Source organism: Saimiri boliviensis, chromosome 14 (assembly GCF_048565385.1).
Source record: "Saimiri boliviensis isolate mSaiBol1 chromosome 14, mSaiBol1.pri, whole genome shotgun sequence".
Lineage (NCBI taxonomy): Eukaryota > Metazoa > Chordata > Mammalia > Primates > Cebidae > Saimiri > Saimiri boliviensis.
The window spans coordinates 3,305,696-3,324,415 of record NC_133462.1 but is presented as its reverse complement, the minus strand read 5'-3'; the positions used below and the strand labels follow the sequence as shown (position 1 = coordinate 3,324,415).

The 18,720-nt window shown below is 51.7% G+C and overlaps 1 protein-coding gene across 1 annotated transcript; it reads right to left on the bottom strand.

The window, feature by feature from the left end:
* Positions 1-1,614: 1,614 nt before the first annotated feature.
* On the bottom strand, positions 1,615-8,105 carry SBK3 (SH3 domain binding kinase family member 3). The gene is made up of 4 exons (XM_003944690.4): positions 7,363-8,105; positions 6,695-6,845; positions 6,026-6,228; positions 1,615-4,120 (listed from the first exon to the last, which is right to left on the bottom strand). The coding sequence occupies exons 1-4, from the start codon at positions 7,405-7,407 to the stop codon at positions 3,443-3,445; spliced, it is 1,077 nt and encodes a 358-aa protein (XP_003944739.1). The 5' UTR covers positions 7,408-8,105; the 3' UTR covers positions 1,615-3,442.
* Positions 8,106-18,720: the final 10,615 nt, after the last annotated feature.

Genomic DNA, 18,720 nt, shown 5'->3' with positions numbered 1-18,720 from the left:
GCCAGCAGAGGCCTGCCCAGGAGCAAGACCCGCCCCCACTTTGGGGGTCGTAAGGCCCCGCCCCCAGGCCCGCCCCTTCTGCCCCCACTGGGAGCAGAGCGACATCGTGTGATGACTCCTGGAACTGGCTGTGGTCAGGCGGATACCCTGACCCAAGAACTCAGCCCTCTTCCCTCAGACCCAGGAGCCCAGGCCCCAGCCCCTCCTCCTCCCTCAGACCCAGGAGTCCAGGCCCCCAGCCCCTCCTCCTCCCTCAGACCCAGGAGTCCAGGACTTCAGCCCCTCCTCCTCCCTCAGACCCAGGAGTCCAGCCCCCCAGCCCCTCCTGTCACAGACCCAGGAGTCCAGGCCTTAGCTTCCCCCACCCATTTGAAGTTTTCAGGCACAGAATCGAGGCCTCCCCTGCCCCCCACAAGGCCCCTCTCTTCTCAGTTGCTCCACCACCTGCTTCCCGCCCCCCTAAGTCTGAGGTCATCTCACACTGCATGATTCTGGAATCTCGTTGTCTCATTCTTTCCCCAAACAAGACCCCAGCATCTGATCCCCTGGACACCCCTCTCCAAACACTTGTGTCTGACCTGTCAATGGGGGATTGATGGGGCAGCTGGAGGGGGTCATGGCAGGGGTGAGCTCCAGAAATGATTTCATTTTCTACACGGGACCTGGACTCCTAGGTCTGAGGGAGGAGGGATTGGAGGCCTCCTGATTCCAAAGAGAGGAATAACAATAAAAATAGTTTGAAAACACACAATAGGAATACAGGCCAGAGAGCGCCTCCCTGCTGTAAACACAGAAAGATTAAGCCTCACCCCGAAGCCCCCCAAGCCTTGGGCTACAGTGGGACTTCAGACTCCTGTTTTTTTTTTTTTTTTTGAGATGGGTGTACTTACCCTTCAGGATTTTAAAATTTTCTTTTTCTTTCTCTCTTCTTCTTCTTCTTCTTCTTTTTTTTTTTTTTTTTTTTTTTTTTTTTTTGGTGACAGCATCTTGCCCAGGCTGGAGTGCGGTGGCACGATCTTGGCTCACTGCAACCTCAGACTCCCTGGTTCAAGCGATTCTCCTGCCTCCGCCTCCCAAGTAGCTGGGATTACAAGTGTGTGCCACCACGCCCAGCTAAGTTTTGTATTTTTAGCAGAGATGGGGTTTCGCCATGTTGGCCAGCCTGGTCTCGATCTCCTGACCTCATGATCCGCCTGCCTCGACCTCCAGAAGTGCTGGGATTACAGGTGTCAGCCACTGCACCCAGCATTTTTTTTTTTTTTTTTTTTTTTTTTTTTTTGAGGCAGAGACTTGCTCTGTCACCCAGGCTGAAGTGTGCAGTGGCCCAATCTCAGCTCATGGCAACCTCTGCCTCCCGGGTTCAAGTGATTCTCTTGCGTCAGCCTCCCGAGTAGCTGGGATTACAGGTTCCCACCACCAGGCCTGGCTAATTTTTATATTTTTAATAGAGACAAGGTTTTACCATGTTGGCCAGGCTGGCCTGGAACTGCTGACCTTAGATGATCCACCTGCCTCAGCCTCCCAAAGTGCTGGGATCACAGACATAAGCCACCTTGCCGGCCTACCTTTCCAGTTTATAGTGCCATGACTGATGTGAAGTCACTTAATTTTTTTAAATAAACGTTTTATTTTGGAATCATTTTAGATTTATAAAATGGTTGCTAAGATCCTGCAGAGACTTCCCGTGCACCCTCCCCCAACCTCCCCCAGTGTCGGGTCGTGATGCAAACCATGAGACATTTGTCAAAACGAAGAGGCTCACAGTTGGGCCAACACCAGACTGTTATTTCACCAGCGCGCTTCCACGACGGCTCGAGCCCAGGGCACCATGTTGCATGTCATGAGCTCACTTTTCAGTCTAGAAGCATAAATTCCTGTAAAGCAAACACAATCTCCAGTTCCTGACCCTCCGCTGGGTGCTGGGGCATGAATTTGGATCTAATTCGTCCCTGTCCCGCAGGCATGAACCTCCACAAGCCGAGCTCCATGTCTGGTCTGGGAGGTGGCATGGGACTGAGAGAGACGCAGACTGGCCATGGTGAGATAGGAGACCCATTGGCACCAGGCCTGGCTCTTAGGATTGACGGGTCTGAGAAAGGCGGCTGGAGCTGGGACAATCACAATCCGCGGTGCTCTGTGGGAGCAGAACCCAGAATGATCTAAATGTGGAAAAGACCCGGTCCAGCCTGGACAGTCAAGAGAAGAGAGACAGAAAGAGACACGGATTGTTCCCATACAAGTTCCCAGGAGGCCAGAGAGGGCTTGGGGCAGGGGGCACTTCCTGGAGCCACAGGACTTGGGGGAAGATGCTCTCGGGGGAGGGCACACAGTGTGCCAGTGTCTGCCAGCAGCTGTGTGTGCATCTGTGCGTGTGTGTGTATATGTGCGTGTGTGCGTGTGTGTGTATATGTGTGTGCCTGTGCGTGTGTATGTGGGTGTACGCGCTCATGTGTGCATGGGTAGATTTAGGTCCAGAGCAGATGAGTGACTGCCATGACGTCACCCAGAGAAGTGACAGGGGTGGAGGGTGAGGTTTACATGGTGTCGGACCCTAAAGTTCAGATCTTGTGACATGGACAGCAGGAGCCACCGAAGGTCTTAGAGGAGAGGCGTGATCCTATCGGAACTCCATGATGGCCAGGTGCAGTGGCTCACACCTGTTATCCCAGCATTTTGGGAGGCCAAGGCAGGCAGATCATTTGAGGTCAGGATCTCAAGACCAGCCTGGCCAACATGGTGAAACCCCATCTCCACTAAAAATACAAAATTAGCCGGGTGCAGTGGTTCATGCCTGTAATGCCACCACTTTGGGAGACCAAGGCGGGCAGATGACCTAAAGTCAGGAGTTCAAGACCACCTGGCCAACATAGTGAGACCCCCCCCATCTCTACTAAGAATTAGCCAGGTGTGGTGGTGCACGTGTAGTCCCAGCGACTCAAGAGGCTGAGGCAGAATTGCTTGAACCTGGGAGGCAGAGGTTGCAGTGAGCTGAGATCACACCACTGCACTCCAGCCTGGGTGACAGAGTGAGACTCCTCAGAAAGAAGAAGTAAAGACAGAAAAAAGAAAAGAAAAGAACCCCACGATGCCCATTCAGCGTGTCCTGTGAGTACAGAAACACACAGGCAGGGGAGGGTGGTGGTAGGGGGACAAGCGCCTTCTTCCTTCAAGAAGACACACTCAGGACAGAAGGAAAAGGAGGTGTTCTCGAGGGGGAGGGCTGGCAGCCTGGACCCCGGGTCTGAGAGAGGAGGAGCAGGAGCTGGACTCCTGGGTCCCCGTTGGCAGAGGAGTGGTGCAGCCAAGCCCGGCGTCCCACAGGGAGAGTGCAGCGTGTTCCTCTCTGTCCTTCCAGCTGCAGCTGTCTCTCCATCCAGGTGGCCCCAGGGGCTGGGGGAAGGGCCTTTGGCCCAGGCTCTGGCCACCTGTCCCTGTCACCTGGTCAGGGAGCTCCCCCATCTGTCCCCGTTCTCCCGCCACTTTTATCATTATCATCCTCATCTGTCCACTCCTCCAGGCTTGAGCCTCCCTCCTCTCCATCCTTATAGGACACGCTCCCCCAAACCCCAGGACCTTCTCTGTTCCCCTGCAACCCCCAGTTGTCCCCCAAGAAGTCCAGGACAGCCAGTGGGGAGCTCCTCGTCTCGGGATTCAGGTCCAGAAGCCCCTGGAGCAAGGCCAGGGCTGGGGGCGCAAACTGGTCCCAGGGTGGTGGTGGCTGAGGTGGCTGAGGCCTGGTGGTCACCCAGCCAGCGAAGGTCTCGAACTCAGGGTCAGGGGCTAGTGCCACGTCCCAAGGGAAACAGGCAGTGGCAGCACAGAAGAGAAGCACCCCCAGGCCCCAGGAGTCCACAGCTGGCCGCAGAGGCAGGGTGTCAGGTGGTAGCAGGAGGCAGAGCTCAGGTGGTGCTGTGGGCAGAGGTGCTGGTGGGGCAGGGGTCGGGCTGCCCTCTGGCCGGGTCAGACCCAGGTCTCCCAGGGCCACACGGCTGCAGACCGGGTCGAAGACCATCACATTGTCCGGCTTGACGTCTGCATGGACCAGCCCCCGGCTGTGGAGGAAGTCCAGAGCTCCTGCCAGCTGGGCCACCACCCGCTTCACCAGCAGCTCTGGGAGGCCCTGCAGTCAAGAAGACAGGAGGAAGGTCAGAGTGTCTTGGTTCTGTCCTCTGTATGTTGTCCAGGCTGGTCTCAAACTCCTGGCCTCAAGGGATCCTCCTGCCTTGACCTCCCAAAGTGCTGGGTTTACAGGCATGAGCCACCGCACCAGCTGGTTTCTTCATAACCATTCTTGAAAGAGGTTCTAGACTCCTAAGTCCTAAGAGTTTGACTCTTGGGGTTTGAGAATCTAGAACCCAAGATTAGTGGCTACCTCCAGTGTCCCCACCGCATGCCCCCAGAGACTTTCTCTCCATCCTTCTCAACCTCAACCTGCAGCCATAGCTGCACTCCCGGAGACTGACTCCCAGCTGGTCTTATTACCAGAGCTCCTTCTTTCAGCTTCTTTCAAAGATTCTCCTAACTTGAATACTCAGGCCACTATGAACATTGCTTATACATCTTTTGTAAACTGACCATCCGGATCTTCTTCAGTGAGAACTCAAATTTCATTCTTAACCCAAATCTTAGTCTTATACTAGTCTAGACCCCTTCTCTAACTCAGAGTCTGTTCTAAAATCTCCCAGTTCATTTCATCAATTATCTACCCATCTAGCCATCCAGCTGGCCAGGCAGCAATCCATCCATGAAGCCATCCATCCTCATGGTATTAAAAAATATGTCCATTCAACATTCATTCTACCAAACAGTCAGCAATCCAGTAAGTTATTCAATTATCCAACATCCATATATTCGTCTTCTCTTGCTTTCTTTCACTCATTCATTCATCATCCACTCATCCATCTACCAATCTTTCCATCCACCCACCCACCCATCCACTCATTCATCTATCCACTCACCCACCAAACCTTCCATCCATCCATCCATCCATCCACTTATCCATCCATCCATTCACCCACCCACCAAACCTTCCATCCCTCCATCCATCCATCCATTCATCCATCTACCAATCCTTCCTTCCATTCCCCCATCCATCCACCCACCAATCCTTCCATCCCCCCAACCACCCATCCACTTATCTATCCATCCACTCACCCACCCACCCACCAAACCAACCACCAATCCATCCATCCATCCATCGATCCATCCACCAATCCTTCCTTCCATTCACCCATCCATTCACCCACCAATCCTTCCATCCCCCCAACCACCCATCCACTTATCTATCCATCCACTCACCCACCCACCCACCAAACCAACCACCAATCCATCCATCCATCCATCCATCCATCTACCAATCCTTCCTTCCACCCATCTATTCACCTATCCATCCATGCACTCGCCCATCCTTCCATCCTTCCATTCATTCAACCACCTAAACCTTCCTCGTCCCCTTCCTTCTTTTGTTCCTTCCATTTATCCCCAACTTTATCTCAAATCCAAAATCTATTCCTAGAATGATCCCTACCCCAAATCTCCAAACTGAAGAGGCCCTAGAAACTCATGGGACCTGTCCTGACCTGGTCTCCTTTCAAGCCCATCTCCAACCCTCAGTCTACATATACACATCCTCAGCCATCTCTGCTTCCCTCTGCAACCCTATTCATGCTTTTCTCCATAGCCATGATCAATCTGTAATCAACCCTAAACTCAACCCACCCACCTCCACCCATGCCCATGCCCCTATCCCCAGTGTCAACTGAAGTCCCAATCCTGTCTCCATCCCCACCCGTGCCACTGACCTCAGTCATCCTCAGCCCCACCCCAGCTCCCTGCCCTTCCATGCTTGTGTTTGGGTAATTGGTTGGATCAGGGTTGATGTCGGACAGGAAACCTCATTGAGAATTACAAAGGGGGAGGTCATTTGGGGGGGGTCAGGGCGGAGCCAGGTTGGGTGGGCCCTGATCTGGGGGTCAGAGTTGGACCTGGGATAAGCACTCCCAACCTTTGTCTCTTGTGGCCTCACCCTTTCCTGCAGCATCCCGCTGAGATCCCCATAGGGTGCATACTCCTGGGCGAAGGCAAAATAGCGGGGGGTCTGCAGGGGTCCTGCCAGGGTCTGCAGCAGGCCTGGGTGTGCGGAGACGCAGCGGCCCACACAGAACTCCCTCAGGAAGGTGTTTCTCAGGACTGAGTCCCGACGCAGGAGCTTCAGAGCCACAGCCGGGCCTGCCGGGAAGACACGCAGGTGGCTCTGGTCCTGCGGCGGGACCTGAGCCAGCGTGTAACCTCGCTGAGCCTCGCCCTTCTCATGGGTTCCTCCCCGTGAGGTGTGGGTGGGAGACCCTTCCTGCTCTGCCTCAGACTGCGGCATGGGTTGGCACAGTGGCCTCACCCTTTCCGGGCCTCAGCTTCCCCTTGCATCCAGTAAGAGACCTGGTGACTTGGATTCCAACCTGGGTTGCCTGCCTGTCTTGCCGTGGGACCGTAGGCAGCCCCCCACCCTCTCTGGGGGGCCTGTGTTTCTCAGAAGATCACAGAGCTCATAACTTTCAGAAGGTCCCCATGGAGAAGGGTCCCCCTCCCCCCCCCCCACCCCGTCAGCTCCTCCTGGGAATGCTCCCTGTGGGAGAGGACTCAGAGAACTCTTATTGTGGGGCAGTGGGGGAGGCTGCCCTTGGGTGACCGAACTCACCACCCTGGTGAGGCTGAGCGAGGAGAACACGGCCGTAGGAGCCGGAGCCCAGCTTCCGGATGAGGTGGTACTGGTCCCGGAGGCTCCTCACCGGGGTCACCCTGCTGGCCGTCAGCTCCACCAGCCGCTGGAGGGCTGTGGCTGTGTCCTCCTATGGGAGACGGGCAGGGTGAGGCGGGGGCGAGTCTGGGGTCTGCTGAGAGTGGCGGGGGAGGAGGTCGAGCCCAGCCCGGGATGGGGGGTGGGGGCAGGGGACAGGGGTCACTGTCCCCAGAGAGGAGGATGAGTCACAGTGACTCACCCGGGCTCGGGCCACCTGTTTCTGTGTCCTGGTGAGGTTAGGGGTCATTGTCTCAGAGGCCCCGCCTGTCCCCGCCTGTGGGAGCAGGCCACGAGCCCCCAGCCCCGGGTGTGGCTGCCCCCGCCCCCCCGCTCACTCGGCCTCTCTCCGCCATCCTCTCCCCCACACGTGCTGCCCTGTGTTTCTGAGTCCGTTTCTCTGGGGGCCTCACTGTGTCCTTGGGTCTCTGTCATCCTCCCTCCCTGGCTCTGGGTTTCTGAGTCTGTGTTTCCCTGTTTTCTGCGTCTCCTCTCTCTCCCCACGTGGCCTCCTGCCTCTCTCTCCTCCTCTTCTCCCTCTGTCTTCCTCCCTCTTCCCCATCTCTCACCTCTGGGTCCCCATCCTCAGGGGTCTCGGAGGCCCTGGGCTCCATGTCAGGGCTGCCTGGGGTGGAGTGGCCCTTGGGCAGAACCCCCGGGTCAGGGTTCCCCAGAGAGCAACCAGCCCCCTGCGCCCCACAGGTTCTTGCTGTGCAGAGCCAGGGGCTGGAAGGTGAGCCTCAGCCCCCCCGACTGTCCGGGCCTGCCCAGCAGGAGGTGTCTCTGCCTCTGTGCCCCCTCCTGCCACGCTCTGGGAGTATTCCTCGCTGCCCTGCCCAGGTGATCGCCCTACTGCCCCGCCCTCTCTGCCCTCTCTTCAGCCAGCCTCAGGCTCTCCTTCCTTCTACACCAGCACCTGTCTCTCTGCCTCTCTCCTGCTCCCTCTCTCTCTTGTCTCTCTTCACGTGTCTTTGTCTCCTTCTCCCTCCCCCTACTCCCTGTCTCTGTCTTGCCTTTGGGTCTCTGGGGTGGGACTCCTCCCTGCCCTGTCTCTGTGGGTCACTGGCCCCTCTCCCCTGTCCCCACACTGTCCCACTCTTCTGTCACCAACTCTGGGGGTGTCCCCACACTCTGCTTCCCGCCTGCTCCCCACTCTCTGTCTGTCTGGGTCCCGTCTCTCCGGCCCCTCTGGGCCTCCCCACCCACTCTCCCCAGTGTCTCTGTGTCTCTCTCCGCCTCTTTGTTCCCGACTCTCTCTCAAAGCCTTTGTCCCTCCCTGTCTCTGGGCCCGGGACAGGGGTGTGTGTGACAGCTCAGAGACAGAGACATCCTGTCCCCCCACACCCCTCCCTCACCCCCTCTCACCGCTGCCCCCTCCCTCTCCCTTCCAAACTTAGACTGGCTTGGACTCTGGGCTCTGGTCCCAGGGCAGAGGGGACAAAACATATTGTGAAGCCCCAACAAGGTCCGGGCAGGAGGGCAGAGGGGAGGGTGGGCCAGACCCTCCATGCACCTGAGCGGGGATCACAGGCCCAGAGCTCAGCACCTAGGTCTTGCCCCAGAGGCCAGGAGTGCTGGTGTCCAGGGACCAGGCAACAGTTCCCAAAGCCCTCCTCCCTCAGACCCAGGAGTCCTGGCCCAGCCCCTCCTCCCTCAGACCCAGGAGTCCAGGCCCAGCTCCTCCTCCCTCAGACCCAGGAGTCCAGGCCCAGCTCCTCCTCCCTCAGACCCAGGAGTCCAGACCCAGCCCCTCCTCCCTCAGACCCAGGGGTCCAGGCCCAGCCCCTCCTCCCTCAGACCCAGGAGCTGCAGTAGCTGTGAGATGCACTCAGGTCACGGGTGCTGCCGTGTCCTCAGCACCTGCTCTGCACCTAGCCTTGTGCAGGGCTTTGCAATGGATCCTTCCAGCTGCCCAAAGGCTCAGTATTTATCCCCAGTTTACGGAGCAGGAAACTGAGGTTCCGAGGAGCGATGGTGTTAGCCAAGGTCAGAAGGGGAGCAGGCCCCGGGCCAGGCCTGTGTGACTCAGAGGCCTGCTGCCTGCCCCACTCGTGTTTCCACTACTACTACAGCCCTGCTATTAATAAAGACAGCGGCATCGATGCGGAGGCTCTGGAAGGACCCGCAGGAAACCGGCTGTGGCGCTGGCCGCTGGGGACCTGGATGGGGCCAAGCGGGGGCAGAAGCAGAACTTCCTTCGCTGTTTGACTGTTGTGAGGTTACGCGGGGAAAAGTCACAGACCTACAGAAAAGTAGAAAAAGCGCTGTCACGTACACCCATTGTCTAGACTTCACAGATGTGACGATTTGACCGTGATTTCTTGATCTGTATTTCTTTGCTGGAGGGACATACAAATCAGTTTAAAGTAAATGATAGATACCAAAGTCTTTTGGAGGCGGAAATGCTGAGCTGCCCGGTGTGTTTGCTTTAAAACAATCTGGCAAAAGAAAAGAACCTGTGTGTGTGTGTGTGTGTGTGTGTGTGTGTGTGTGTGTGTGGTGTATGAGTGTGTGTAGGATGTATGAGTGTGTGTGTAGGGGGTGTGAGTGTATAGGGTGTGTGTAGGGGGTGTGTGTGTGTAGGGGTGTGTGTATAGCGTATTTGTGTAGGGTGTGTGTGTGTCGGGGGTGTGTGTATAGGGGGTGAGAAGGAAGGGACTCATTCCGGTTTTTGGTTATGCCAGAAATTTTCTTTCATAAAAAGCTACAAGTTATCAGCAAAACTATAGGCACCATGATAAATTGTGCCCAGCCACTTGGGTGTAACTGTCTATAAAAGTAAAAAAAAAAATTCTGGCTCAACTACAATAAAATTGTCATACTTAATGATTAAAAAAAAAAATTAGGATAAGACCAGGCACCGTGGCTCATGCCTGTAATTCCAGCCCTTTGGGAGGCCAAGGTGGGTGGGTTGCCTGAATTAGGGAGTGTGAGACCAGCCTGGCCAAATGGTGAAACCCCATCTTTACTAAAAATACAAAAATTAGTCAGGCGTGGTGGCAGGCGCCTGTAATCCCAGCTACTCCAGAGGCTGAGGCGGGAGAATTGCATGAACCTGGGAGGCAGAGGTTGCAGTGAGCCAAGATGGCGCCACTGCACCCCAACCTGGACGACAGAGAGAATCTGCCCCCCCAAAAAAATAAAATAAAAAGTTTAACATGGAGTTTTGCTGTGTTGCCCAGGCTGGTCTCAAACGCCTGAGCTCAAGTGATCCTCCTATTTTGGTCTACCAAAGTGTTGAGATTACAGGTGTGAGCCACAGTACCCAGCCCCAGAGTTCTCGAAATCAGATAATAACAAGCCTGTCTTCAATTTGTCACATTTATTTATTTATTTATTTTTTAATGCCAGGCCAATCACAGTGGCTCATGCCTGTAATCCCAGCACTTTGGGAGGCTGAGGCAGGCAGATCACAAGGTCAAGATATCAAGACCATTCTGGCCAACATGGTGAAACCCCATCTCTACTAAAAATGCAAATATTAGCCAGCCACTACGGGTGGCAGGCACCTTTAGTCCCAACTACTTGGGAGACTGAGGCAGGAGAATGGCTTGAACCCGGGAGGTGGAGGTTGCAGTCAGCCAAGATTATGCCACTGCACTCCAGCCTGGCGACAGAGCGAGACTCTGTTTCAAAAAAAAAACAAAAAACAAAACAAAAATTCCAGGCTGGGCGTGGTGGCTCAGGCCTGTAATGGCAGCACTTTGGGAGGCTGAGGCATGCAGATCACCTGAGGTCAGGAGTTCAAGACCAGTCTGACCAACAAAGTGAAATCCCATCTCTACTAAAGATACAAAAATTAAGACCAGGCACAGTGGCTCACACCTGTCATCCCAGCACTTTGGGAGGCCGAGGTGGAGGGATCATGAGGTCAGGAGTTCGAGACCAGCCTGACCAACATGGTGAAACCCCGTCTCTACTAAAAATACAAAAATCAGCTGGGCGTGGTAGTGGGCACTTGTAATCCCAGCTACTCAGAAAGCTGAGGCAGGAAAATCACTTCAAACCGGGAAGTGGAGGCTGCAATGAGCTGAGATCATGCCACTGCACTCCAGCCCAGGCGACAGCGTGAGTCTGTCCCCCTCCCCCAAAAAAAGAAATTAAAAAGAAAACTTTTAAGGCTGGGCGTGGTGGCTCACACCTGTAATCCAAGCACTTTGGAGGCCAAGGCAGGTGAATCACCTGAGGTCGGGAGTTCAAGACCAGCCTGACCAACATGGTGAAACCTCGTCTTTAAAAAAATATAAATAAATAAACAAATTAGCTGGGCATGGTGGCCAGTGCCTGTAGTTCCAGCTACTTGGGAGGCTGAGGCAGGAGAGTCACTTGAACCCAGGAGGCGGAAGTTGTGGTGAGCTGAGATTGCACCACTGCACTCCAGCCTGGGCAACGGAGCAAGACTCTGTCAAAAAAGAAACAGAGGGAGAGAGAGAGAGAGAGAGAGAGAGAGAGAGAGAAAGCTTTATTTGCTTTATGACTCAGGAATCAACGTCAATGCCCTGAATGACTTTCAGGGAACTTTTTCTCACTGTGCCTTTTGCACTATTTGAATTTTTCCTGTATGTGTTGTTTGAAATTTTAAAATAGAATAAAATAATACAGTGATGATGATACAGTGATATAGTAACACTTGGTGCTTACTTGCTGCCAGGCCCTGGTCATGCTTGCGTGCTCTCTCTCTCTCTCTCTCTCTCTCTCTCTCTCTCATTCTCTTTTTCACCTAAGACTTCGTGGAGTCCTCCCAACAAACCCTGGGCGGGTAGAATGATGGTTTCCAGTTTCCTGATGGGTACAGTGAGGAGTGAAGCGGTAGAGTCATGGGCCCCGGAGCCACAGCCAGCGAGAAGCAGAGCTGGAATGCCTTGAGGTCGGGGACTGCAGGCTCCTCTGTGCCCTCTGCCTGTGCCACTCCATGAGGCTGACCTCAGGCGCCCAGCTCCACCAGCTCCTCCACTGGAGACCCGGGCTGGCTGTGAGCCGACGGGACACATGCATCTGCTCCTCCAGAGCCGAAAGGTCAGGCAGCAGAGCCGGCCACCTGGGTCCCCTGGGAAGAGAGTGAGAGGGGACACTGTGGGCCTCTGGGGCTCCAGCCCTCCCAGCCCTCCCCCAGAGGCTCACTGGTGATCCGGGGAGCTTTGCACCTCCCCATTTAGTAACGCCACTCTGTGGGGTCACCCGGAGTGACCTCGGCACGCAGGTGTGGTGGGGGAGGCTGCCAGTCCTGCCCCAGGGCACACACACATCCCTCATTAGAGCTGGGCGCTGGGCCTCTCTCCTCCCCTCCGCCCCGCCCACCAGCCTCTGAGGGCTCCTTGAGGTCTGGAGACTTTTTGTGACCGTTTCCTGCCTTTGTCCCCTCCTGGCCAAACGAGGGCACACCAACAAGCTAAGTGTGTTAACAACAACAATAATAATATTGTCAACACTCATACCGCCCTCGCTGCTGTGGCTTGTGTTTTCATGTGTTGTTATCATGCTTGTGATTATTTTTGCAGAGATGGGGGTCTCAGTATGCTGTCTCGACTTTCTCTTTATGTTGGAATTGAGGCAGGTCTTGAATTCCCGGCATGCCTCTGTGCCTCAGTTTTCTCTTGTATTGAAAGAAGGTCATCCCCAGCTCCTACCCACAGCATTGCTGATAAAAAAAAGTCATACTTATAATGCACATTATAATAATATTATATCTAAGATAATTATTTTAGATATTATATATACTATCCTATATTTATACTGTGATATATGTAGTATCTTATGTATAACATATATACTTTTATGTGTGTGTGTATATATATATATATATATATATATATATATTTTTTTTTTTTTTTGAGATGGAGCCTTGCTCTATTCCCCAGGCAGGAGTGCAGTGGCGCGATCTCAGCTCACTGAAACCTCTGTCTCCTGTGTTCAAGTGATTGTCCTGCCTCAGCTTCCCAAGTAGCTGGGACTACAGGCGCCCAACACCAGGGCCAGGCTAATTTTTATATTTTTAGTAGAGACAGGGTTTCACCATGTTGGCCAGGCTGTTTTTGAACTCCTGACCTCAGATAATCCACCCGCCTCGGCCTCCCAAAGTGCTGGGATTACAGGCATGAGCCACTGCACCTGGCCACTTACATATATTATTTTTAAAGTAAATTCAATTAATAAAATATATACTGAAAGAACACCCAAAAATTAATTTATACTTCCAAGATTGTTCAGTTGACAATGTAACACACCCACCCCACCCGCCATCCCGTCCTTGGGCCAAAAAAGGTAGAAAGAAAAAGAGAAGAAAAGAAGTGGTAACATTAAACTGATTTGCTTTATCTGGAAAGAGTAAGATTATAAACGAGTAGACCAGAATCTCAGGCTTCAATAGTCATCTTGATGCAGTTAAGGATCATCTTCGAAGTAAAGGCAGGCTGCTTTCACTCCAGGTTTTTTTTTTTTTTTTTTTTTTTGAGATGGAGTCTTGCTTTGTTGCCCAGGTGGAGCGCAGTGGCACAATCTCAGCTCACTGTAACCTCTACCACCTGAGTTCAAGCAGTTCTCTTGCCTCAGCTTCCTGAGTAGCTGGGACTACAAGCACCTACCATCACGCCCAACTACTTTTTGTTTTTCAGGAGGGACAGGATTTCCCCATGTTGGTCAGGCTGGTCACGAACTGACCTCAAGTGATCCACCCACCTTGGCCTCCCAAAGTGCTGGGATTACAGGTGTGAGCCACCGTGCCTTTGTTTTTAAGACAGGGTCTCACTCTGTCATCCAGGCTGGAGTGCAGGGGCACACACAGCTCACTGCAGCCTTGACTTCCTGGGTTCAAGAGATCCTCCCACCTCAGCCTTCTAAGTAGCTGGGATCACAGGTGCATGCCACTGCTCTGGTTACTTTTTAACTTTTTTGTAGAGATGGAATCTCACTGTGTTGTCCAGGTTGGTCTCAAACTTCTGGCCTCAAGCTATCCTCTGGCCCTGACCTCCCAATGTGTTGGGTGAGATTATGGGTATGAGCCACCGCACCCGGCCCATTGCTCCTGTTTTAAGACAGTGATGCTATTTTCTTTCTAGCACCCTGTATACATTGAACAAATATTGTTAAATAAAATAATAGATGAAAACACAAGCCATGGCACCGAGCATAGTGAATACTGAACAATAATTGTTGTTGTTGTTGACAGGTACCCTTATGGCAGTTACTATGGGCCAGGCACCATTCGGGGGTTTTTGATACCCTTACAGTAATCTCACTTAATCCCTGTGTTCTACCTATGACATAGGAAGTATTATTTAAAAAAAAAAAAAAAAAAACACAGGTCACGCATGCTAACTCTTATCATCATCTCTGACCAGGTGACACGCAGCACAAAACCTTCCTGGGATTCTCCATGCAATGAAATATTTCAGGCACACACACATACACACCCCAAAATATAATGAGTGTTCATGTATCCACCATTCTGTTGAAGAAATATAATTCACCAGCGGTAAGAGAAGCCCTGTGTGTGCACTGCCTCTCCCTTCTAACAGTAACCACCTTCTCCAGTGAGGTGTTTGTTATTCTTTGATTACAAAAGATTTTTGCTACAAAGCATAAATCTGTAACTGCTAGAGAGCATTGCCTTGCTTGTTTTAAATGTTGTATAAATAGTGGCAGTTGCTCATGCCTGCAATCCCAGGACTTTAGGAGGCCAAGGCGGGTGGATCACCTGAGGTCAGGAGTTAGTGACCAGCCTGGCCAACATGGTGAAACCCCGTCTCTACTAAAAATACAAAAATTAACCAGGTGTGGTGGTGTAATCCCAGCTACTGGGTAGGCTGAGCCAGGAGAATCGCTTGAACCTGGGAGGTGGACGTTATAGTGAGCCGAGATCATGCCACTGCACTCCAGCCTGGGTGACAGAATGAGACTCTGTCAAAAAAAAAGTAAGAAAGGAAGAAATCTAATTCTCTGGATATAATAGAAGCTCTGCATGCACTCTCCTCTCCAAATCCCTTCCCTTCCAAAAGTAACCACTGGTCCAATGAGGTGTTTGTTATTCTTTCATTACAAAAGACTTTTGCTACATAGTATAAATCCGTAACAGCTGGAGAGTATTGCTTGCCTGTTTTTAAATGTTGTGTAAATAGTGTGGGGCTCCTGACCTTCTGCGGCTTGTTTTGGTCCTCACCAGCTCCACACTGCCTGTGCAAGGAATTGTTACACACAGCTCAGGTCACTTCCTTTGCAAAGATGTTTAATCTTCCAGTGCGTGGAGATACTGTCTTCCAGGGATCCATCCTTCTGGTGACGGACGTTTTAGTTTTCTCCAGTATCGTGCTCTTAGGAACAAGTAAGGCAAAGAATATTCTTAGATGTGGTGCCTTGTGCTAAGTGGCATGTTTTCTCCGGGATATTGGCCCCAAAGTGGAATTCCTGGGTCAGAGGACAGGAGAATACGGAGCTTTCTTAGATGTTGCCAGCAGCTTTCTTAGATATATCTGTAGATAGATAGATAGATAGATAGATAGATTGATAGATTGATTGATTTTATACAACCACGCTCTCCAGGGTGGTTGTATCTGGTTTTTCGTTTTCTTTTGTATTTTTTTTTTTTATTTATTTCATAGTTTCGTTTGAGAATCTGGACAGGTTTCAGTGGCTCACCCCTGTAATCCCAGCACTGGGATTACACTGGAGGCTGAAGCAGGTGGATCACAAGGCCAACATGGTGAAACCCCGTCTCTACTAAAAATACCAAAATTAGCTGGGTGTAGTGGTGGGTACCTGTAATCCCAGCTACTAGGGAGGCTGAGGGAGGAGAATCGCTTGAACCCAGGAGGCAGAGATTACAGTGAGTCGAGATCGCACCACTGCACTCCAGCCTGGTGACAGAGCGAGGCTCCATCTCAAAAAAAAAGGGAGAATCTGAAGAAAGCTGGAGAGACTTACTTGTGTGGTCCAATACAGAAACCACATGGCTCTAAGGTATTAGAGATGTGGTTGTTTCAAACTGAGACATGCTGTCAGCATACAATATACTCTGGGATTGAAAAAGACAGTGTCAGCTGGCTCTGATTTATTATTTTATTTGTTTGTTTATGTGAAGCAGTCTCGCTCTGTTGGCCAGGCTGGAGTGCAGCGGTGCGATCTCGACTCACTGTAATCTCTGCCTCCTGGGTTCTTCTCATGCCTCAGCCTCAAAGTAGCTGCAATTACAGGCGCACAACCTCTCAAGGCTAATTTTTTTTTTTTTTTTCCAGTAGAGATGGGGTTTCGCCATATTGGCAAGGTTGGTCTCGAACTCCTAGCCTCAAGCAATCTTCCTGGCTCCGCCTCCAAAAGTGCTGGGATTATTAAAGGCGTGAGCTATCCTGCCCAAACAACTGATTTTTTTTTTTTTTTTTTTTTTTTTTTTTTTGAGATGGAGTCTCCCTCTGTTGCCCAGGCTGGAGTACAGAGGCACAATCTTGGCTCACTGCAACCTCCACTTCCTGGGTTCGAGGGATTCTCCTGCCTCAGCCTCCTGAGTAGCTGGGATTATAGACACGTGCCACCACGCCCAGCTAATTTTTTGTATTTTTAGTAGAGATGGGTTTCACCATGTTAGCCAGGCTGGTCTTGATCTCCTGACCTCACGATCCACCCGCCTCAGCCTCCCAAAGTGCTGGGATTACAGGCATGAGCCACTGGGCCTATCTTACAAAAAAAATTTAACAAAGTAGTCAGGTGTGGTGGCATGCACCTGTAGTCTCAGCTGTTCTTGAGGCTGAAGTGTCAGCTGGAAGATCTCTTGAGCTCGAGAGATGGAGGCTGCAGTAAGCTATGCTCGTACTGATTGTATCATTGCATTCCAGCCTGGGCAACAGAGTGAGACCCTGTCTCAAAAAACATGATGATGATGATGATCATCATCACAGTGCTATAGTTAATAACAATGTATTCTATGCTCAAAAATTGCTAAGACAGTAGATTTTTAAAATTCTCACTGCAAAAAAAAGTATGTGAGGTAATGCATATGTTAATTACACAGCTTGAAGTAGCTGTTTTACAATCTGTGTGTGTGTGTGTGTGTGTGTGTGTGTGTATAAACATCATGTGAGCCAGACACAGTGGGGCATGCCTAGTCTAGGAGGCTGTCAGGTCATGTCTGTCTAGGAGGCTGAGGCAAGAGCATTTCCTGAGGCCAGGAGTTCAAGAGCTAGTGTTGTGCTTGTGAAAAACCACCACACTCCAGCTTGGCAACGTGGTGGGACCCTGTTTTTAAAAACAACAGAAAAATCAGGTTGTACACACCAATTGTATACAGTCTTTATTTGTCAGTGTAGAACAAAAAAATAAGGGGGGGGAAGAACAACAGAAGAGCGCCCTTGTAGGTACGCCCAGAGCCGTGAAGAACCTGAGAAGCCACGCCGCACATCCCCGGCCAAGGCTGAAGAAATCCATGCTCCGCCTTTTTCTTTCAGCTGCTCCTATAAACAAGCGTCTTGTTTCACGTTGGTGCCACGATTTTCACATCTTTATGGTTTTTTTGGTGATTATGCAGGTTTGTGGGGGTTTTTTTGTTTTTTTGTTTTTTTGGGTTTTTTTTGAGATGGGGTTTCCCTCTTGTGGTCCGGGCTGGAATACAATGGCACCATTTAGGCTCAGTGCAACCTCCACTTTCTGAGTTCAAACTATTCTCCTGCCTCAGCCTCCTAAGTAGCTGGGATTACAGGCATGTGCCACCATGTCCTGCTAATTTTATATTTTTTAGTAGAGATGGAATTTCTCCATGTTGGTCAGGCTGGTGTTGAACTCCCAACCTCAGATGATCTGCCCACCTCAGCCTTTCAAAGTGCTGGGATTGCAAGTGTGAGCCACCACACCTGGCATGTTTGTGCTTTTTGATGGTGATTTTACACTTCAGCTCCCAAGCACAGTGCTGAACAGGGTTCCCTTATGTGCTTGGGAATGTTCTGCAGTGCCTCACGTAGAAAATCTGGCCAGGTGCAGGGGCTCACATCTGTAATCCCAACACTTTGGCAGGCCGAGGCAGGGAGATTGCTCCAGGTCAGGCGTTCGAGACCAGCCTGGCCAACATGATGAAACTCTGTCTCTACTAAAAATACAAAAATTAGCTGGGAGTCATGGCACATGCCTGTAATCCCATTTACTCGGGAGGCTGAGGCAGGAGAATTGATGGAACTCGAGAGATAGAGGTTGCAGTGAGCCAAGATCACACCACTGCACTCCAGCCTGGGTGACAAAGTGAAACTCCGTGTCAAAAAGAAAGAAAGAAATAAAAGAAAAGAAAAAATCCACGTGTTAGATGAACCTCGTTCAGATAAGAGCTGTATTCCTGCTGGCAGTGAGTTCAATGACAATGAATCAACAATATATATGTATATATATATTTGTTTGTTTGAGACGGAGTCTCACTCTGTCACTGAGGCTGGTAGTGGTCGTGGCTCACTGCAGCCTCCGTCTCCCATGTTAAAGTGATTCTCCTGCCTCAGCCTCCCGAGTAGCTGAGACTACAGGTGTGCACTGTCCTGCCCAGCTAATTTTTAAATTTTCTATAGATATGGGGTCTCACAATGTTGCCCAGGCTAGTTTCAAATTCCTGGGCTGAAGAGATCCTCCTGCCTCAGCTTCCAAAAATGCTGCTATTGCAGGTGTGAGCCACCACACTACACTAGACATCTTTCTAACACTCAGTTCTGATCCAGGCCCTTCCCTCCTTAGTAGCCTCCCATGGCTCCCCATTGCCCTTGCGTTAGAATCCACGCCCCACTGCCTGGCCTCCGAGCCCTTCTGGAGCTGCACCTGTTGCATCTTATTTCTCAAGCCGTTCATCTCACCCAACACCCAGGCACATGGAGGAACTCGGAATGCCCGGGCACACTGGATTCTCTCTCTGTTTCTCAGGAAATGTGTGCGGAACGAGGAGGCAGACGGATGGCCGAACGTGGCGGGTTCGT